The sequence below is a fragment of the Eleginops maclovinus genome, chromosome 15 (genome assembly GCF_036324505.1).
Source record: "Eleginops maclovinus isolate JMC-PN-2008 ecotype Puerto Natales chromosome 15, JC_Emac_rtc_rv5, whole genome shotgun sequence".
Taxonomy (NCBI): domain Eukaryota; kingdom Metazoa; phylum Chordata; class Actinopteri; order Perciformes; family Eleginopidae; genus Eleginops; species Eleginops maclovinus.
This window is the reverse complement of record NC_086363.1, coordinates 13,945,737-13,967,980: the sequence shown is the minus strand read 5'-3', so window position 1 is coordinate 13,967,980 and position 22,244 is coordinate 13,945,737. Positions and strand designations below refer to the sequence as shown.

At 38.9% G+C, this 22,244-nt stretch overlaps 2 protein-coding genes across 9 annotated transcripts; both read right to left on the bottom strand.

The window, feature by feature from the left end:
* Positions 1-838: 838 nt before the first annotated feature.
* Positions 839-12,035, bottom strand: gpcpd1 (glycerophosphocholine phosphodiesterase 1). 6 transcript variants are annotated; one of them, XM_063902889.1, is made up of 22 exons: positions 11,718-12,034; positions 11,362-11,451; positions 11,060-11,150; positions 10,845-10,929; positions 9,837-9,875; positions 9,630-9,705; positions 8,805-8,846; positions 8,376-8,499; positions 7,859-8,102; positions 7,565-7,727; positions 7,293-7,422; positions 7,090-7,144; positions 6,915-7,007; positions 6,750-6,827; positions 6,428-6,467; positions 6,202-6,260; positions 6,035-6,100; positions 5,772-5,908; positions 5,511-5,646; positions 4,709-4,869; positions 3,926-3,975; positions 839-2,188 (listed from the first exon to the last, which is right to left on the bottom strand). In XM_063902889.1, exons 2-22 carry the CDS (start codon positions 11,408-11,410, stop codon positions 2,145-2,147), a joined length of 1,962 nt encoding a protein of 653 aa, XP_063758959.1. In that variant the 5' UTR covers positions 11,411-11,451; positions 11,718-12,034; the 3' UTR covers positions 839-2,144. The 6 variants fall into 6 exon arrangements, 4 of the variants coding, with proteins under 4 accessions (XP_063758959.1, XP_063758957.1, XP_063758954.1 ...); XR_010167555.1 differs by having other exon boundaries at positions 2,003-2,188; positions 4,709-4,892; positions 11,718-12,035; XR_010167554.1 differs by lacking the exon at positions 3,926-3,975 and having other exon boundaries at positions 4,709-4,892.
* Positions 12,036-15,905: 3,870 nt separating this feature from the next.
* On the bottom strand, positions 15,906-20,947 carry LOC134876543 (solute carrier family 23 member 2-like). Of its 3 annotated transcripts, XM_063901522.1 has the most exons (12): positions 20,756-20,947; positions 20,282-20,419; positions 19,702-19,859; positions 18,874-19,033; positions 18,504-18,685; positions 18,185-18,305; positions 17,923-18,079; positions 17,229-17,482; positions 16,945-17,109; positions 16,755-16,863; positions 16,526-16,621; positions 15,906-16,406 (listed from the first exon to the last, which is right to left on the bottom strand). In XM_063901522.1, the coding sequence occupies exons 1-12, from the start codon at positions 20,801-20,803 to the stop codon at positions 16,153-16,155; spliced, it is 1,842 nt and encodes a 613-aa protein (XP_063757592.1). In that variant the 5' UTR covers positions 20,804-20,947; the 3' UTR covers positions 15,906-16,152. The 3 variants fall into 3 exon arrangements, with proteins under 3 accessions (XP_063757592.1, XP_063757593.1, XP_063757594.1); XM_063901523.1 differs by lacking the exons at positions 16,526-16,621; positions 16,755-16,863; XM_063901524.1 differs by lacking the exons at positions 18,504-18,685; positions 18,874-19,033; positions 19,702-19,859; positions 20,282-20,419; positions 20,756-20,947 and having other exon boundaries at positions 18,185-18,464.
* Positions 20,948-22,244: the final 1,297 nt, after the last annotated feature.

The window sequence follows — 22,244 nt, the reverse complement described above, 5'->3', positions numbered from 1 at the left end:
AGGTTAATGCTGATGATTACAGCCCAACAATCACCATTAGATAAGAAAGAAAACCCATATCATCAGTGGTGCCAACTTAATGAGTGTGCATGCATTATCTTAGTAATCAATAACTCATGGATAAACAGCAGCGTCAGCAGCACAGCATAGGTGAAGGCCATTGCTTTGGACTGTGTTTATAACTACAAGGAAAAGCTGATTTTATTCCCCTTATTACTACCAACTGAGGAAAGATGGGCCACGTGTGCATGTAAACCATTATTTTTTTAAACAAAGTTGGTTAAAAATCACATGTCATGAAAATGTAAATAGTGTGAGGCTAAGATGAACAACTACAATTGGAAAAATCAGGCCAGTAAATCTTTTGTACGTCAGAAGTTTGCCTCCTTTTATGATTTGTTTGTTAGTGGTGTGAGAGCTCTATCCCAAGTTGGTGAGCTGTAAGCACACAGTCAGGGGTGTTTTGTTGTTGTTCGCAGTTAGAAAGGAATCTTTTAATGGCTGCCATTATTTAAAATGAGGAATTATAATTGCAGGCAAAACTTGTTTTAATGTTTATACAGGCAAGGGATTGGCATTTTTAGACGGACAGAAACAACAACTATTCTTCAAAGCTTGTTGTTGTGAATATTTCACATGTTGCTATTCTGTCAGCACTAGTTGAAACGTTCAACTTGAAACAGTTTTATCTCAGAGTGTCCTGATAATGGAGATGCATTGATATTTGTGTGACTCTTTTGAATAAGGGAAAAGTAGTACAACCTTTGCAAAAACCAAATGTTCACAAAATACCTCAGCTCAACTTAATGGATGTGAAAGAAAAAGGTCTAAGACAGAATAAACAAATATAGGTTTAATTTTATTTACATTACCCTTTACCCCCTTGTGCCTTGAAATGACAGTTATTACACACTAGACTCATTGATTCATACAGATATACATGCGCAACTCAATCATTACTGTATGTAGTTAAGAGATTGTGCCCATATACAGACAGCATGACGATATACAGACAGTAAATGGATCTGTTTTGCTGTGATCAAAATGCTGCATTATCATTGAGATATATTATAACACCATATCAATATGCAAATGACAAAATACTTCAAGCGTAGTTTGTACCCCAAAAAAGTATCTTCCATGCAATAACAAGCCTGGGTGTTTTGAAGTTAAGTATTATTTATAAGAAGAATATAAAGGGAGTATTTGTTCATTCTGTACAAACATCTTAACTCAAGTCTATTCTAGTAGATGAGGAGTGAGGTATTGGCGGTTTTAAAAAAACACAAACAGACCTGATCTCCCCCTCCCTCCCCTTAAGGCTGTGTGTGTGCACTGTCAAATAAAACATTCATCTGTTTATCCTCTAATCAAGTATATAGAAAGACTTAAGGATATAGTGCATCCATAATGTCACTTACAATAATAGCTATGAGTTTTTTTTACAGACAATAACTGTGGAAAGGAGGAGTAAGTGCTTTAGACAGTCCGTTCAAAAGGAAATAAAGGAATCAGATCTCTTGTACTTGCAGTAGACAATCTGTGCGCATTATTGGCAATCTGTAACTCCCAAATGATTTCTGTGATAAACCTGAAATAGCAATCAGTAGCTAATACTCATTGCTAAGCGACACAATAAAAACAATACATTTAAAGTTAGGGCCACATGCACAGCAGAAACAGAAAATAGCATTCGGCTTCATCTTTGTAAAGTTTATGCCTTGAATTTGCAGCTCTGTTAGACCCGTAAAAAAATGTCTAAAGAATCAAAATTTGGGCACTTAGACAGTGAAGTGATGCAACATTAGCTAAATAAATAGCCACTGTCATGTAAGATTTGGCATTGTTCCACTATTATGAAGACCTCGGCCTGAAAACACTAAAAACCTGGCTGCCTTAATGTCTCAATTTGTGGAGATGCAAGACAATAGACATAATGTGGTGTTTCATTTGCTGATTCGTTCCCAAATTGGTCCATTAAGACCTCCTTTAAGAGGAGCTGAGGCCGGAATCAGACTCTCCGCTGCCAGAACGAATCTTGGAGGAAACGCAGGGAGCCACGGAGCAGGGGATGGAGTAGCAGGAACAGGTGGCGCTATTGCGTGTCTCGTCTGTTATGACCTCCTGAAGGGTGTGTTGCTCCTCTACCTGAAAGATGTTTGGCTGCTCCCCTTTCTCCTCACATATGCTAAGGAAAAAAGAGGACAGACTGTTGGTTAGATCTGCTGCATCACAATTTTCTATACATGATTCAAGTCACAGCAGAGTTCCCCAATCCTAAAAAAATGTGGCTAATAGAATGGTATGGCCTGGAATATGTGTATCATAATATGTACGTTTTTATTTTGTATTTAATGTTTATACTACATATCATACTATGGCACAAAAATACTTTTAAGATTATGAAGTTAAACTGTGCTTCAGAGTTATTCATTACACTAGGCAAAACTCTTCACACTTGTACAAATAAACCTTTTAACACTTGGTTACATTTTCTAATATAATATATGAAATGCTATCTCAATACACTAAAAGTTGCTAAACAATATCAAATTATCCCCCGTCACTTCTGATCCAGTGGAACAAAATCTATGCAATAACTAAACTATAATTCAGGTTGATGGTTTAATTTGAATTATTTTAAATGTTTACTATTGTAAATAAAATCAATTTCTATCAGACAAGATGCGAAAACATATAGACTACTCCAGTGTGCTAAACCAAAGCCAACTTTTCACATGCACCATTGAACATGAAAACCATGCTTTCTGCTGCATTTATTTTGACAAGGTGGATAATTGCACTGGATGGCGCCAGTTTATTACTTACAGGTCAAATCACATGTGTGGCCACCATCCTGACAAGAAGTACGGAGAACAATGGCCTTGTTCCAACCCCTTATTGACAATACAATTCATTGTTCAAGTAAGCTTAAACCCCTTTGTCCTTGGACACACTACATTTAGCACAGCAATGCAGCTTACTCTATGTGTAGGACAAAGGTCATTCATGTTCTACATGACATTGGATAAGGGCCAGTCAATATTAACAACAGAAGTGGAACTGTAGCTCAGAATGAGGGTACAATCTGTCTAGAAGTGTGGACTCAGGGGAAAATGATCAACTACGTCTCTTCACTTGAATACTCATGCTAATCGATTGGACAAATATATTGGCTGTTTTTAGCCAGTGCAATCATCCCTTTAAGAACCCAAACTGCAGCACAAGCACATCTTCAGACAAATGCAAATAATGATAAAAAAAAAGATGCAACTGTAAAAAATATGCCAGGACATCTGACTAAGTTGTAGAGAGGTGGACAGCTGTGGGGCTGAAATCCAGGTCTTTCTTGGATCGTTATTATTTTATACTATTAATTCCATTGACTTCCTAAGATTTACAAGCTAGAGTGATGCATGGTTGCTGCAAGGTGCTTTGGTGCTATGTCACATGCATACACCAGATTTAACTAATGAGATTGAAACTAATAAATATCAATCTTAGTTTGGATTATACAGAAGACAATATCATAACACTACCCTAATGCATTAAAAAAGCCATGAAATCTTTGTGTCTCCCTTGCTTTAAAAATATATCGCTGAGTATCATGCCAAGCTCAAAATAATAAGACATTTCATGGTAAACACAAAACAGAATAGCAAATGATAAACATGGCAGTTGACATCAGACAACCCTGTTTAGTACAATCCAAAAAGATAAAAGAATCCTTGACTCTGAAACAAAGTATTGTACTAATAAGGTGTTGACATGTGAGAAGTCAACCGTCTTGCATCATTGTCAAGGAACATGTTTTGTTCCTGCTGCGTATCAATGAGTAAGAGTGGGAGGACGGCCCAAAAACAGCCAGGGGGGGTAAATAGTGAGCAAATAGACAAAACACAGCCAGGAACCAGAGAGACATTACTGGAATCTGGAGAACTTGAGTCAAAATATGGCACCAAGCATTCACAAATTCTGTAAGAAAAAGGCACAGTTATAACAACAACCTGGAGGAGGAGTCAAATGGTTTGACTTGAGACAATAAAAGAAGTTACATCTGAAATATGTTGGGACTGTTTGGTGTTGTAGGGTTCAATGCCTATTCGTTGAAGAGTTCAAACATAAATATAAAGCAAATGTCACTGTATAGAGTAACAGAGAACTGATACGGCTGGAGAAACTGGCCCTGCTGACCACACAGGAAACTCTTTCACCTCGCTATCAACCCCAGTTTATGTAACAACATTGGCACGTCTTGTGTTGCATGTTCGCATTCATCAACAAAATGCTCAATGATTAACCAAACCATTTTCATCAAAGCTAGAGCAGATGCCAAGTGAGTGTCTGCCAGCGCTTGATGATATAACCCTGAATACTGTAATGAACTGTGCTTATAGGAAAGGCCTTTTACTAGTACAGTGAGATAACAGGAGTTGTACTGTCAATGCAGTCTTCACATTTAACATACTAAATGCCCTGCTTGATGAGTACATGGCTTCAGGCTGACAGACACAGCAGGACATTGTGTTCTGTTCAGTTTTCATTCTTGGGTGCGGCGTAACAGCTTGAAACCCGATCATGTTATCACCACAGAGCTGGCAACAAGGTGTACCATCTTTTATTATTTATTTGGAAATGGTTGGCTAAACAAAACCTGTTTTAGAATCATTTCACCTGTCACACATTAGCATGTCGTGTTTTGACCTACCTATCGTAGATGAGGCCATCGATTCCCTGCTCCCTCAGCTTCCTCCTGGTCTCGTGCTCGTTGTTGTCCTCCCCCCAGCTGAACACCACCAGGCCTTTAGACTGGGCATCCCCAATGTAGGAAAGGTTCTTCAGCAGCTCCTCAGTGTGGGCACTGATCCCCTAAAAAAGAGCAAGGAAATCCACTGAGAAAAAAGGTGGGTTTGTTAAATTATATAAAGTTCATCTTAAAATGAACTTCTTACCTAATCGCTTTTATGCCGGTTTAAGAATGTATGTTTTACATAGCAAGTAAGCTAATTCAGCCTTATATGAGCGGCCACCAAAACTGTGACCTTAGATAATGCTGAGGAAACTGTCTGAAGGGAATTTTTCTACTTCCTCATACCACTTAGGGTTTCTTAAAGACAGCTGACAGTGCAATGCTAACCGACTTGTTTCTAATGTACTGTGACCAATGTGAGACTATTTTGGGAAGTCCTCGGTTCAAAGGCATTGCAGCAATATTCAAGGGAGGGTGCACAACCGTCCAAAACTAGAATAGAATTCATTTGAATATATATTCACAGTATTTTGCTTACCTGATTTTGCTTAACTGATGGTGTTTTTGATTGTCACACTGGCGAATTACATGTGTAGTACTTTCAAAATATAAATTACTCGATGAATTTAGTTATTTTGGAATTTCTTTAAAGCAGTTAGTGTGAAACTACCAACTACTAAGTGTTTTTGCGCTAAATTTTAGAAAAATTCAGTGGATACTTTATGATAAATAAAAGGACTTTCTGCATTTCACAACTCACCATAATATTCTCACTCTGGGCGAAACTTATGGCGATCTGAGTGGTCTGGCAGCGGATGTCCATTAGTTCAGGATACTTGTTGGAAATTCCCTGAGTCAGAAAGAGGATGGGGTACTTGTTCTGCTTTTGACGCACCCTGAGAGAAAACCAATGAAAAGATGAATTAGACTTTGCTTGATGAATGAGAGTAAAAATCGTTTAAAAATGTACAGCCTGATTAACTCTTGGCATACTGTATCCCCAGTTGCTAACCATGCTTACATGGTGCAGATATCTGGGTCAAAGCAGGAGAAGACAATACGTCTTTTCCCGCCTCTTTGCAGGACACAGGACAGGATGATGTCCAGGTAGGTATTCATGTTGAAGTAGGATGATAGGTTGCCATCCCATGACCCGTCCTGTCAATCAAAAGCATTTATCACATGAGTTTATCATGGAGATGTGTTATTATCCCACACTTAAATCTACAATCAAAATATGATTTGAATTACGCTCCATTGCACCTTTTGACTAAGTGTACCAACCTTCATCTGGGAAATCCATTTAAGCTCAATGTTGAAGCCCACATGCTCAGGAATAGCTTGGAAGATCTGTTTAAAAAAAAGTAAATATGAAGGATGCTATTGATTTTACTATGACTTTGACATGACAAAAACATAGGCAACAAGTAGAAAATCATTAAGTTATTTACCTGTGTGAGTGAAGGGAATGGCTGATGCTCATCAACCTCTTCTTCATCATCCAGCAAATCTGAAGAGACCAATCAAAGAGAGTGTTAATGCACAGAGCAACACTTGATCAAAGCTGAATATATTACTGTATGCAACAACACAGAAATGAAATGCGTTTCAACATGTTGTCGAAAATGGTTTTCCCTGGCAGATGCTGGTGAGAGGATTCAAATAGTGGGTGCATACCTTTGTCATCGTTTTCTTTTATTGCGGTGGCATGGGCCAGCTGTTCAACAAAACAGAAACATCATCAAATCTATAGCCAACAAATCATTCCATTTTCAGCACACTTGTGTCACAATTCATTGGTATAATATAGAGCGAACATTTTCAACACTCAATAGCAGAACAGAATATTTAAATGTAGGGGTTTTCTTTTCTTCTTACATCAAGAAAAGCATTGGTGTGATTTATATCAACCTTTTCCATGTCCATCTTATAAATGAATAATTGTTAAGTTCAACCTGTGTAGTAGCTGCACATTCTGCCCATTATTCCAGATGTTTACCTTCAGAAGCTGCAGCTGATCATAGGTCAAGTCTTTGACTGGCACCTCAATAAGCTCCAGAGAAGTCTTGTCATTTTTCTGTCCAGGAGATGGATAGAATGACATTAAGTATTTGAAGTAATGACATGCATTGGTTTATAGGAATATGACGGGCTTTTATTTTACCTTCTTGGTGGATATGCAGCACGTCAGATCATGGTATACAATGGGAACAGAATCTTTGGAGAGGTGAACATCAAACTCTACGTAGGCTGCGCCCTTTAAGTACATAATTAAGATCATTTAGGCCCAAGCTATGACGTTAAGGTGAAAATGAACTTTAATCTTTTGCGTAACTCACATGCTGGGCAGCGCTTTTGAATGAGGCTATGGTGTTCTCCCTGACTCTGTGGTGCCTGTAAAACACATTAGAAAACGATCTGTTGACCGATGCAGGGTTTGCAAATGTGCTGTTGGCACACACTGTTGTTCTATTGACTCTTTTTTTTTTTTTATGCAAGGCAATGTAACCTGTCCAAGTCAAAGTGTGCTGTTGTGACTCACTTGGCTGCGTGTGTGCTGCCAGCTCCTCTGTGACCCACATCCAGAGTACTTCTTTTCTTCCAGTACTTGGTGAAGGAAGAGCTCATGTCACACTGCAAACCCTGGATAGGCCGCATCACCAGGTAGTCCACTAAAAAGTAGAATCAAATAGGTCAACAAGCTTTTCCACGTGCACTGTGTAAACCATTAAGGTCATTCAGAGGAAGGAAAGCAGATTAGAAAGAGGTTAAGCAGTTGCTCACTAGCTTAAGCAGCCGGAGTAAAAATCTTACCTCTGACTTTCCCGATTGTCTGTCTGGAATTTCGCCCCATTATGGGAAGTGTGGCTACTCCGAAGTCCTTGCCGCTCTCCGCAAAAGACGAAGAGAGGAGGCAAGCTGTCCCCGCAAATCCTGGATGTGCATCTCCCTGGACTACATGCTCACCCATATCCTCCTGTAAACAAATATAGTATTACTACAATAATAATACAATTAGAACAGATAAGGCCTTTAATGGTACTCAATATGTTCTTCCTATTAAATTTAGGAATACTTATTTTACTAGTTTAACATCACTAGTTTTACCTCAAAGAACTCAAAGGTGAGCTCCAGGTTGTACGGGTCCAGGGTGTGGATGCTGTACTCAGTCCACTGGGAGGGCTCCAGTGCATACCCACATTCAGGCTGCGAGTGGCGTGACTTATAGCCGTTGGCACTGATCATGCTGATCTCAAGAGTGGTGGTCTCCTTGAGCAAATATGCAGGACTAAGCTTGTCTTCCTCCTCATCTTCTTCCTCCTCCTCAAACCCCTCTAATGTCAGCTTGATTCTGTATTGGTAAGGAAATAAACAACAAAGTAAATAGACGGATATGGGGATGATGAAAGATGCATAAAAAAATAAAATATGAATGCATCTAAACATGAACACATAAGGTGTAATCAAGTGAGGTTTTACTCTCAGCCTCTCTCATAGGCAGAGTTTCTGTTGCACTTTGGTAAAAGGCTGGGTAACAGTAGCTCTGTAGTGACCTACTGGGCCATCTCATTTAACTTTCAAGGAAAACTTTCTCTGGGGAGTTAGACGTCAGCGTCATGTGTACCTAAAGCGTGACTTCTTGAATTTCTTCTTAGTGATTGACACCGGAGACGTCTTAGAATAGTGCAGGCGCAGGCGAATCTCGGTCTGGCAGGTGAGCCAGCCAGAGTCCACACAATTCACCCCATCTATAAAAAGAAAAGCACAACATAAATTGACTGCGGACATGAGAACTGGCGGCAGTTCTCTAAGAAAAGACAGACTCTAAAGCCTCTGCTGTGGTCTAAAGGGAACTTGCCAAAGGGAATAAAAGGGATGCTTTGCTCACTAAACGATTATATATCTAATTATCACTCAGTGCAACCTTAAATCATTGAAGAAAAACTTTACACACATTAGTTGAATGGTACTTTTGTCTTCTTAGGATTTTAAATGCTATTAATAGTTCTTGTGTTTGTTGCGAGTAGTTTTAGTTATTTCAAATCAAACTTACTGTGAATTCCAAACTGTCCATCGTCAATATTCTGGTGGGATCCTGCAACAAATGGAAAGCCCATTATAAACTGGATGAAATAATGTCAACAGTACACAAAGGTTGAGGTCAGATCAAACCAGAGCATTTCCTGTGTACAAAGAGTCAATCTGTTTGATCTCTCAAAACATCAGCCTTCATTGCACTGAATTTGACTAGTCTCAACCTTAAGTTTCAACCAAGCAATACAATTATTTGACTCCAAAATATTTTTAACATAGACTCTGAGTGTCAGTAAGGCTGGTTTAGCAGGGTGTTTATTTAACAAGTCAGACCTCAAACAAAACATTTCTGGGTTGACAAATGTGTAAAAATAAAAATTGTCTAGGCAGCAAAAGTGCTTTAGTGCAGGCAACTATTCTACCCAACGAGCTCATTTTAACAATTGAACTTTGACAGTATTATTCCAACACAATGTTACTTGACTAAAGAGGATTACAACATCAGTTCATGACATATGCTGCATTGCACAGTTCACTCTGTGGCTCTAGATTATTCCAGAAAGTGCTGTCCCGCTCTTTTTGCCAAAACGTAAACACTGCTTTCAGGTGGTAGTTTGTTCATTTGGACATACACATTTCCCAAAACGATAAATTAAAGGTCAGATTAAACTGTCCCTGAAATACTAACCTTGTTTCTTCAGTGGTTAAACAACTGACCCTATTCAAGTGCTAATGGGAAACTGTATCATATAGCGCTAGGACAGGGAATGGGAAGTGTGCAGGGGGCGTTTGAGCATGGCACACTTTACCTAACCCTAACCACACCGTGCACATTGTTCTATACCTGTGGGGCTCATCGTGCGTGGGTGTTGATGGGTCTCCCACATTTTGACTATCACTTGATAGGGACCACCTGCACTCTGCAATTTCAATATTTGGTACAGTGTTAGGGTTTTCAAATCAGATACATTGAACTAGCTTTCCGTCAGGTGTCAGCGCAGCAGCTTGTTGGACTAGAGTGTCAGAAAGGATTTAGAGCTGGTATAGTCACCAATCTCCCGCTGGGGCAGTCAGCCACCATCTGTTCAATCTGAAAAGTGAATTTGTTAGTGAAAAAAAAAAAAAGGGTCTTCAGTTTCACATTAAGCTGCTCTCTATCTGTAACAAATCCATAATCCATTTTAGCAGCAAAGGGTTAGCATTTCATTTTATTATTTAATAAAATCATTGGAGAAAGACAATATCATACGGAAGAAACAATAACCCAACACTGATCAGGTGTACACTTATGGAAAACAAGGTCAATGAGTTTTAAATGTATTGCTGATGAGACTGCAGTTTCGGATGCAATGTTTAAACTGCATGATTAAACCCCCACACTGGCCGATGTTAATTTAATGAACCTTTCATCAACTGTTGAAAGCCAATGTCAAGCTTCAGCTGATCAAAACTTTAAGCCTATCAGTTTACAGAGCGAGGCTAACCACAAACAAATACTTGAACAAGTCAAGCAGAGCAGGCTTTGAGTCCCACACAATGTAAGCCCTACACATTACATACAAAATAATTATAATATTACCCTTAAAATAATGAAGGATAAAAGTTGAATGATATTTTGTAAATGTCTGACACATTTTCTGCCTCTTTCCACCCTGGGAAAAATGGACCCTCTTGTTTCTACTGTAGTGTATACAGAGCCTGCCTATTCTAAAACACTGGTCTTAAGGAATAAAACATACATGAACATGAGGTGAATGATCCTAACGTTAACTCATTTTCCCCCACAAACTATTTGAAAGTCCGTGGATTGAATAAACTAATAGAACCTGTTGTCCCCCTTCCTGCTGATGAGCTGCGGCAAGAAAAGTATGAATTGACATAAATCCTGAAAACATCACAAATCATGCATAAATTAATATGAATTTGCGTTGGCATTGAATTCCACAATATTAATCTTTAGCCAATACTGCTTTCAAAGAATTATCTTTGAAAATCAACAAGCATATAAATCACTTATTTGTAAAGCTATAACTGTTTAGAGCCAGGAGACTGCGCCCACCTTTGACTCAAGGAAGAAGCCTTTGAAATAGCGGTACTTGGTGACAACTCCTTTAGGCACAGTGATTGTTGTGGTCCACGTATTTCTGTCAGGGAAACAAAATGTATTTTAAATGGACATAATAGTTAGAAAAGCCCCAACCTTGTGTAGTAGAGAATCACACACTGTCACAATTTAAAGATTTTTTTTTTTTTTTAACTTTGAATTTAACCTACCCATCATTCCCATGAGGATGTAAGATCACTGCTTTTTCATGGCTCCAGCCTCCCAGGGATTCACAGCTACCAACAACTGCAATCACCTCCCCTAGAAATGTACAAAATAGTGTGTTTTACCTGATGTGATAATATTGACATCAACAACAAAAATGTTTGTTTAATGTGCAAAGTGTTCTTATACAAACACATAACAATAAGATTTAAGGAAACTAATTCGATGTGAAGACATGAATGTTTAAGATAATATCACAAATGTCTTTATATTTAGTTGTGTCTGTAGTCGAGTTTAACAGACTTACCTGGGGATGTTTCTCCTCCGACAGCCACCGTTACCCGAGTGGTCTCCATAGCTGACACAGCCACAGAGAAAGACTGAGGGCAGAAACAAGCTGAAAAAAACCACACACTTTAAAAATCTCGTCTCATTTGAATAGGTCAATAACACACTTTAGAATTTGCCCTGAAACGGAGTTTCACGCTGTACCAAATGTGACTTCTAGCTGTTAAGCTGTTAAGTAAGCACTTGAGTAGTATCTTCATCTTACCGATAGCTGACTCAAATAAAGTAGCTAACGTTAGCTAGCTGAACTAACGTTAGCTACCAGACAGTTGAAAGAATATTAGCTAGCATACGGATGATGACAGATAAGGGTACCTTCTTGATTTAGGCAGATAAATGTAACTTCGGGCTGCTTAAGATGGTGGGTCCCCGGTGAACCAGGATCGCCTATCCTCCAGGAAGTCTCAGAGAAAACATAACTGGCCAGCTGTTTCAAAGCTAGCAATGTAACGTCAAAGCTTGAACATAACGATTTAAAAAATCCGAGTACAAAAATAAGTGAAAACGAAAAGAAATGACTTCAGCAACATGGATTAAATACCACCAAATGTGTTTGACGGCAGATACCTAACGCCGACCGAGCAGTTTAAACAATGGTTATCTGACTGCAGGGTCGCAAACAATATATCGAGCGATCAAGTTCGCCAAAATGGCAAACAGGTCATCCGGCGGATACTTTCGAAGTAAAACATTTCATTACTAATATTCCTCGATGTTAAAAACATTTTGATTATATATGTAAGTAAGCAACAGTGCAATTATGGATTCAAACTATAATTCCTATAAATGACCACAACCTAGTTAATTCATTAATTATAAAACACTAGGAGGAATCCAATATGTTTTCAATACAAACAATTGCAGCAATTGGGAACATATGCAGTGGAGAGTTAAGCATAGGGCTATAGGAAATTAACTCCGTGACCATCTTAAAATCTGTCAAACCGTTACCTTAACTTATTCTCCTGGAAAGAGACACGCTGGTATTCATCACTTTTATTTTGAATGTATCATTTCCACATGGTGCGGTGCGTTCTGGCTTCCGCTGGCCCCTTGACCAAACTGGCTCATACCGCCCTGTTCTGGATCCTTGGCGTGTCTGTTGTGCTGCATAGTGTCCCGTCGTAAACAACTCTAGGAACAGATGGAGGTTACAGAGGAGCAATTAAAAAACGTTGGCTATTTTTTAGCAACAACACTGGAACACGTTATTGTTATATACGATTACAGGGCCTTAATCTATTAGTGTAGTACGTTGTAATTGCATGTTAGTTTCTGAAGTAAATAAGAGGAGACAAAAGCTGTTCTTAAAGCTACGTCAATATAAAATAACATTTTTCTTGATTGTTAGCAAAAACAAAAATCATCTAGTTCACAAACTAGGACTAATATTCAATATAATAACAAAGTCCATGCTTATGTAAGGCCCTTTCCAAGAAAGCTTCCGGTTTTACAAGTGAAATCAATACTTGGATGACGTTAATCAGCTGTTAACAGCTGCTGGGTCAAGAAAAAGAGGGTTAGTTTGCCATTTTAAGGGGCCAGGGACAGACAAAAATCAGTAGCCTTTGTAACCCAGTGAACAGTTCATCTTGCGTCAACACCTTCGCTTTTCACCTTCACATATCCTACAGTAGCCTACTCTCCAAATAACAACTCCCAACCAGTTTAAACTGCTGGATAAGAGTTGTGGCCAGCTGCTAAACCTCTTCGCACACTGTGTAGGGGTTCAGACTGAAAAGTTTAGCCTGTAGCCCCCTCCCGTGTTGAAATAAGCATACTACATCAAGCCATAGAGAGGCAAGGAGCAACAACATTGCCGAATAAACTAAGGAAACATAAACCAATGTTCACAAAATACAACGTCGAAACTTCTTCACAATGCATTTCCTCATCCCTGACATGAAATACATTTTTAATATTTGATATATGGAAATCCAGTAGTGTAAACTATTTAGTTGGATCTGGGAATAAAAGGCCCCTCTTGTGTCAGATAAGGCACTGCATAGTATTAATGACTACGGTAAAAGTCACGTGAGTTAACATTTTGTGATGTATTGATTACTTGTCAGGCTTTTTTTATGAACACCAATGGGACCCTGCTGTGATAACGCAGGTCTCAGGATGGGAGATAATTATCCATCGGACATGAGGAAAGGCTTAAACTGTCCTGGGCCGGACGTTTTAAGCATGAAAAGTTGCTAGGACTTTTAGGATCTCATTAATAAGAGATGGAGGGAGGGAGAGACCCTTGATGAAAGGGTAGAGGAAACAGAGAAATCCTGATGAGTGAAGAAAGACTGCAGCATTGTGAATATTTCAGGCTATTGCTCAGCACCGAGCAGTGCTCTTATTACTGTGTCATGATCTGCTATGCTTATTTATTTGAGATTGTTTGCTTCATGCTCGTTGATGCAGGTTAATTATGGACTAACAGTCCTCAGAGGCTGCAGCAAAACTACAAAATAAAAACAGAATTATAGTCGATATAAGGGAGGCAAACCAGAATGAAATTATTATCTTGAATATTTCGTAGTTGGACTAAATTATTGTCTGGTCAAATATAGAATATTACACATTTGCCTTTGATCTCTGTTTATAGTTTTTTTTATTGCAATTGGGGTATTCTGAAGATTAACTATTATCGTTATTGCACCTTGCATCCAGTTAGCATCATCCAGAGTTAGTTAGTTAGTTAGTTAGTTAGGTGGTTAGTGCTCAGCAATGTATTGATTAAGAATCTCAATATATACATAGCACCAATACAACCAATTTATAGAGAAGAAATAAGAATATACAGCATAAAGGTTTCAGGTGTTATTCCTGATTTAGACAGTGAATATGTTGAGCTGTACCAAAGCAAAAGTCACACTATTCTTGTTCAGATCAAGTTTATTTGTCAGACATAGTTTGAACTCAGGGTGCTGATTGATCCAGTATCCCTCAGAGCAAAGAAGTCTCAGATATGCCCACCACTGAGCTCAGCAAATGAACAGACCTTATTCTTATGGATCACTGAAAGACCCTGAGGATTAACCTGAATAATTATTTTCATAATCTACCGTTGTCATTCACCCACGTTAGCATAGTGAGTGCAAAACAACTAGTTTCCCTAAAGCACAGAGCCATAACTCTAGTACTGAAAAGGATCAAATCAATAATACATACTGTATGTGCACAACATGGTGTAAAAATGTCAGGTCATTACTTAAATTAAAGTCACTCTTAAGCAGTATGGATAGATCCTTCTTACACATGTATTTGTACTTCATCATATTTATTCTCCTGTGATGACTTGAAATTGATTTTCTTGGAATAAAAAATAGAAGCTAATATTGAAACCCAGCCTCATGACAGTGTTGTATTATGAAGCTACTGCAGTATATTCAGTCTTATAAATGAATGTGGGTACAGTTAGCAAGATCAGTTCAAATAAATGTACTGATGTATGCATTCATTGGACATTTTTCTTTGAGTCAGTGGGAGTGTGTAGAGCAGTCTTTCACATTGTCTATAAAATGACCCCGTCACAAATACACATTATCTCTCTCCTTAATATTTTCTGTGTGTCTCTCGGTTGGTCTCTCTCCCCGTTTTCCTCACTCCATTTGAGTTAATATTTATGTCCAAAAGATAAACTAGGTGTTTGAACGCTTTCAAGAACTGACTATAGATCTCATAAAGTGCCAGAGCCATGGAGGCATGATGAGATGATGTGGAGTTTAAAAAATAAAAGCAATTTCTCAAGTCTGAAGTCCCACAGACAGTATAAAAAATATATGATGCTGGTAAATTTGAAGCCTTTACTGATGAACTGAGTTGCTGCGTTATCATTTCTCCATTGAAATGGAAATTGCCGGTACAGTGTTACATAAACCCAATTGACAATCACTGCATAAAATCCCTTTCCAGAACACTAACCTTCAAAATATGATATTCTGTAATGCGTTCTCAGTAAGGCACGTAAAGTAAAACGGTTAGATTTTTATAGTGCTTATCACTCGTGCTTTTGTACCATCCTGTAATAACAGAGTGTGCATCCAACCATTGACCAGTGTTCCAATTTTGCTTCTGGGAGAACTGATGGCGCCACAGATCAAAGCATTACACCATATCCCACCTGCCTGTCAGCCCTGGTGAGGCTGAGGAATTGAATTGCCAAAGAAAGAGATGAAGGCAAAGTGGACGATTGAGAAGATGTGTTATCTCTGTTTGCTTTTGCAGAAGGAAACACAAGAAGAGCCAGAGGGTCACTGCTGTGGATTTTTTTGCTGCTTAGATCAGTGTGAAGATAGGGCTGTGTAAAAATACAGTTATCCACAGGCTAAATTAAATTTCCTTTGAAAGAAGAGAATGAGGAATGCATGATTCTAGTTTTCTGTTTGTGTGTGAGTGAGTGGCTATGAGTTTTTAGAAGAATTTTGAGTAATGATGGAACATAATAACACAGTGATATTTAAGTAGTTTTCTGTAATTGGTGTTGACATAATGTGGAAGCTTCAGTTCACACTTTAGTTTTTTATTGCAAAGTCATAATTGAAGGGTTAAAACATGAATGACACATCAAAAATGAATCCTCTGCTGGCAGTTCTGGTTCATGTAGTAAAGTAAACATTATTGTAATCTCCTTATTAACCAGTAATCAATAGTGCAACAATCCTCAAGACAATATTTATTTGACCCTTGTGTGATCTAAAAAGATGACATTTTTTTATTATTTCAGTTTATGACACTACCTCTTTATCATAGCTCATAGAGCACATTCATCAAACACCACTGTGCCATTTTGCAGTTGATCTTTTCCCCGGCCTTGTGGCATACTGTTGTCCTCAGATCTGTTATCCCTCCATGGGCAGAAAGGGATGTAATGGACCCAAGATTGGGATGATAGGCAAGTGGTTATGCCAAACGGAAGGTCATAAACCTCTCCAGTTCCAAAGGTGCAGCTAGAGTCCTCAAGATGTACTTTATCCCGGTCTAATAGGCCACGCTCACGTTTGGTTCCTGAGACAGAGTATTAGAAAGAGAATTAGAGCACACCTTTGTTTTTATAATAACGCTTTGAATTCACATTAATTGGATTTCTGAATTTGTGTCAATAACAACGTTCAATTTCAGATTACCTGGAATTGTGTTATCAAGGAAGAAGCCAAGAAACCCTCCCACAAACATATGTGTGGTCAATAATATCTGCAACACTTGATCTAGCTCTTTAACACCTGAGTTACACACCATGGCAAGAGAGAAAAAATACATTTTCAGATAGATTTACAGGACATTACTTACTGTTATAATAAAGTTAAAATACTTGGTGAAAGGCTTCAAGGAGTAATAACATTTCTTGATAGATACCAGTCTCTAAGAAAACAGGATTCTTCATTATCCAGTTCGGAATGACGAGTGCAGACAGCATCGAAAAACCAAAAATAAATATATTCCTGGAGGAATTCATGTCTGTGGCCTATAAAATGAGATATGTCAGCAACATTCTGAATAGTAGCAAAGCAGCAAACAATGTGGCTGATTGTTAACAGTATCTTACCTGCAGATTTGAAATTCCTGCTGCAGCTATGACTCCAAACATGATCAGTAGCATGCCTCCCAATACAGGGGTGGGGATGGTGGCGAAGATGGCCCCAACTTTGCCCAGTATCCCGATCAGAATCATGAAAAATCCACTCAGAAGGATTACCATTCGGCTTCCGACCTGTCACACAAACCGGAGTTTTGCATGTTCTCAATACCAGATGTTTTGAACATGCATTTTAATTCTGCAGTATAAACAAAAGATGTTCTGTACGATTGGCGGTCGATATCTTATCTTACCTTGGTGATACCAAGGGCAGCCACATTCTCACTAAATGAGGTAGTGCCGTTGCCTGTGCCAAAGGCTCCTGCCAACAAACTGCCCAGCCCTTCAATACCAATACCCCTGTTGATGGCGTGCAAAGGGGGAGGGGGGGCCCCTGACAACCTGGCACAGGCGTAATAGTCGCCCACAGATTCTGCCATGGAGCATATTATTCCAGCCATCATGCCAAACACACCTGCCAGGCTCACAGCTGGCATGCCCCACTGACCTGTATGAGGAGTCAAAATGGCAAATATTGAGCAGTGTAAAAAATAATAATCATACTTTCAATCATTCAAGGATTAATAACTAACAAATTAGTTAATGAGTTATCTTTTTTGCGCTTCCCCTTTCTCCATTTCACAAACCAGAAATGGTATATCTGGTGGAGGTGTTGAATGAATGCGACTAGTATGGTTTGTTTAAAGCCTATTGTTAGCTTTTACTTTAGCAATCACAGAAGTAGTGCTTATTTGTGAGGATTTTCCGGCTAAATAGTACAATCTTTCATTTGCTAAAAAGCTTATTTTCTGCTATGTTTCACTAGAGTAATCCCATAGGCTTTTTGACAGGGAAACCAGGGTGATGCCTACACAAATGCGTCATCCCTGAAGCAGTTCATGTTGTGAATATTTGATTCTACACCCATTATACCTAACTAAGCCTTACCAGGATAAGGTAATGTGAACCAGGAAGCCTCGTTCACCACATCTCCCTTGACATCAGTGCGGGCCAGGTGGCCATATTGGGTTGGATCAGCTGATAGGACATCAAAGATGGTGAGGAGGTAGCAGACTAACCATGACACCGCAATCCCCAGCAGAATCTAAACAATATTTTATTTTAGTATCAGCATCAGCATTTGCCAGCACATAAAAAACTATGAAACGGTGTATATCGGGCTCTACATACATGCATGTACATAACATACAGGCATTATCTGGAAGATATACAACTTTGAGGTGTGCAGTTTCTTGGCTTTGCTATAAGCAGGAACAGGGACTGGTATTCTTCGGAGATACTGGGAGAACAGGATGATCAGCGCTGCGGTCCTGTGTGTATGAGAAGAACTGTCATTAGCATGATGATGCAATATTAGAGACTGTGACCTTAATTGAAATTGGTGATCCATCTCCTCTGAAAAATGTCTGGCTTTGCTTGCAACCCAAATACTGCTGGTTCACACAGTAAAAAAATGTACTTCCAACTAGACAAAGAGAGTGTCACTATGGCAGACTGCGCTTATGTACATAGCAGAGATGCCCCAGTGGCTGCCAGCCTTCTCTCCGACTGAATCGAACAGAGACAGGCCAATGAGAGAGACAGTAGGGGCAATGGTTAGCGGGCCAATGAAGCGCATGAGGAGGCCAATGAGGCCCGAGAAACCGACCAGGATCTGCAGAAGAGAGGCCACCATGATAGAGCCCTGCAGCTGCGGACAGGAACACAATAATCACGGTCATTAGCATCAACTTTGGCCAAGTGAGATTCTAAAACTGCAATTGGATTGTCAACTTCATGGAGCGGTCACTAGCTCACTGAATTAATCATGAGCTCAACAAAAGTGTTGTTTCACGTATATGTTTTTAATCAAAAGTTGTGAATGCACAGTGTGCTCACTGTTCTCAGGCGGGTCTGCCAAACTTCTATGAAAACAGGTGAGGAAGTGTTGACCAGTGTGGCGTTCTGGGTCCAAGCTGGGCACTTCCATTCTGGTAGGGACAACATGGCCATGGCAGGGGTCACCAGAATAAATGTCCCCCCCTGTAGTATGGGAAGCCTACAAGTGTGACATAAACAGAGTTCTCAGTCAGACAAAAAACACACATCATTTAATAAGACTTATTTCTACTGAATGTGTAAGACTACAAAACAGTACAGTTGAATCCTCATTTCTGTTTTTAATTCACAATAATAGGTGACAGACTTTAACAAGTTAACAACAGCATTTGTTTGACTGTAGCTTTGTGAGACTGTTCTAAATGCTAACATCGTAATGCTAACATGCTACCAATAACAATGTTAACATGCTGATGTTAAGCAGGTTATAGTATGTTATTATAATCATCATCATAATTATTTAATGTTCAACAGCTTAGTCTTAGTCAGGTTTTTTTCAGTTAGCCCATGTTTTTACCTTTGAATTCTCTTTTGGTTTTAAAAGTCCATTAGCGTTCATTTTTTACACTTCTACACCAACTGCCCCGCAATTAGTGCTAGGTAACATACACCTCTTTTTGCTTAAAACAGCTGTTTGCTGCTGCTTTAAACATTTTTTATATGAGCTTGGAAACTGAACCATCACATTTTCCGTATTAATGTATCCATAAAAGAATGGAAGCCAGTATTCACCTTTCCAACGGTCTCAGTAAGGGTCTAACTTGAAGTCTTGAGTATCAATATTATAGGATGGTTAGTGGTGGGATTAGCTAGAGATATCATACTGACCTGACGCCAAAGGTGACCTGCAGCACAGTGACCAGGCCAGAGGTGAAAAAGATGGTGTTAATGAGTTGACTCTGGGTCAGGCTGTCGTGCTGCAGACACAGCCCCTCAGAGAGAATGAGGGGGATGGCGGTGATCGCCCCAAAGGCTGTCAGGTAATGCTGCACAGGAGAGAAATGGTGATGAGTGTGAAGAATTATGGTTATTGATGACACCCTTAAACATACAACAACAATCTGCATTTTGAGTATTTGACAAACTATTAATGATAAATGGATGCTACTTTTATACATGTGCATAAATGCCAGGAGTGAGGGGGCTGTGTCAGGGTTCTTTACTGTTCAGACTGAAGAAATCTATTCCTATCTTATTTCGGACAACATATACAAATTGGGCAAATTCTGAGTGAAGAAAATCAGTTTACATGTTGTTTATTCTGTTTTCTATGACAACACGCCCTATGATGACCCAAGCGTGACTGCTCTCCATAAAACATTTAATCATATAATTGTACTGCTTCAATTACAATGTTGGTTTATTGCCCACAGAAACAAAAACATCCACAAGGCTTTGTGACACCCACCTGCATGGCCAGAAAAACACAAAGGTACCAGGGAGGAACATCAGTCACACAATAGGTGGGTTTATTTCTGTCTTCCTCTGTTACACAGCTGCTGCCGCATGCCTTTCCCTCCTCTCCTCTTTGATGATCCATATCCATCTGCAGCACCATATAAAACATTTAGCCTTTTGGAATTGTTTAGTGAAGTGAAACAGATGGACATTTCAGGTAGAAAGACATCATAGACAACATACACACATCTCTGTCCTTGTGTTCCTGTATTAGCTGAAGATGTGTAAATCTACCTAATACAAAACAAATATCCCGGCGTATGCCGACTTTTATAAACTTCCAACCTAATCTCCCCCCAATCTGAACCTTTACCCACTTTGTTTCAGGATTAACCGGAACTCAATCAAGTGCAATCCTCACTATTTACAAATACTTAAAATGCCAATACATGGTATTATTTACATGAAAAGATATTGTACTTACATCAAATGCAATATTGTTGAGTCCATTACTTTCCTTCCCTGAAGCCATTGCAAGTCCAGTATAAGATCAAAATGTGGTTTTGGCTTCCTGTGTAGGAGAAATTGATTAAAAAAAAAAGGACACCCGCAGAAGTAACAACCAGGAACAACCCATTCAGTCCATCAGGGACTCATTTCCTACTTGTAATTTAGGTTCATTTTAGGACAAAGTCCAGCTCAGTAATCATTTAGTTACATATTATGTGTTAACCATTACTTTCTATTTTTGGTGAAATGCGGATATAGTTTTGGAGAGACATATTACTATTTAATTGGTACTTTGTCATCATAGAAGAAAGGAGATTCTTGTGTTTACATTTTAAGGACTATATTGAGAAATAAACCTCTTGTCAAAGCACTTCCAGTGGGTGTGGGCTGGGGTTCACAAAACGACGGAGAAAAAATAATGACAATAAAACAATTTTACCACAGGGTGTCACCAAAGCATAGTTTGGATTAATACTGAGCAAGACTTGTTTTTGGCGAAACTGAAAAAACACAAAAACACAATAACTCACTGAATGAGTCAAAGTAATAACTCAAACTGCCCCCTTTAAACACTCAGTAGCTAGAATATAAACAAATTAAAGGGATATTTAAACAAGCCTGAGATAGTTTCTTCCTGTCTGTACATTATGGGTTGCCTTTGTGTAATGTTAGGTGCTAAATGGATAAATTGATTGATATAACAAATGTGATGGATTGAGAATTTGCTTAATCCAGAGCTCCAAGAGTGGTAAAGTTATTCATCCTACGCAAAAAACGATCCGCTTACTTCTTATAATTAAATCAATTCATGTTGAAGAATCAACTGAAGATAAATTGCCTGACAGTTTCTTCTACACGGTTTTGTTTGATGGCAGTTTTAATTTGGCTCTTACCTCAAACTGTCACTATCAGTCGACAGGACAGATTTGGGAAGATGGGGAGATAAAGAGATGTAGGCCTTCAAAGAGAAGATGTGCCACTCACTCGGAGGCAGAAGAGAATGTGGAGAATTGATATAATCTCTCTGCTTGATGCTGATTAATGTGCCAAGGCAGGTGCACAAAAGCATCTTGGGACATAATAATGTAAAAAAAACATACACTCTAACAACTGAGAGGATTGTTAAATTTATAAAAGCGACTAGCTCAAGCTAAGTGCTTTCCCCTCGTCACCTTTGGTACCACAGTGGTTTTTGATAACAGGTCATAGTCACCCAGAATCCTTTGTTCCCCAAAGCCTCATGTCCTTACTGAGTTGGATCATTGAGACTTGGAATAATTGTTCACAGGATTAAGCACAAGGACTCATTGTAATTACGGTATATAACAGATTATGCAGTTTTATGTGAAGTTATTATTTTTATTTCAAAGTTTGAAACACAATCTGATATAAGTCAGTTACATTTGCCCAAGACTGTTTCCTGTTATAGAGCATCTGTGGGTGTGCTGCTTTGGATGGGCTTT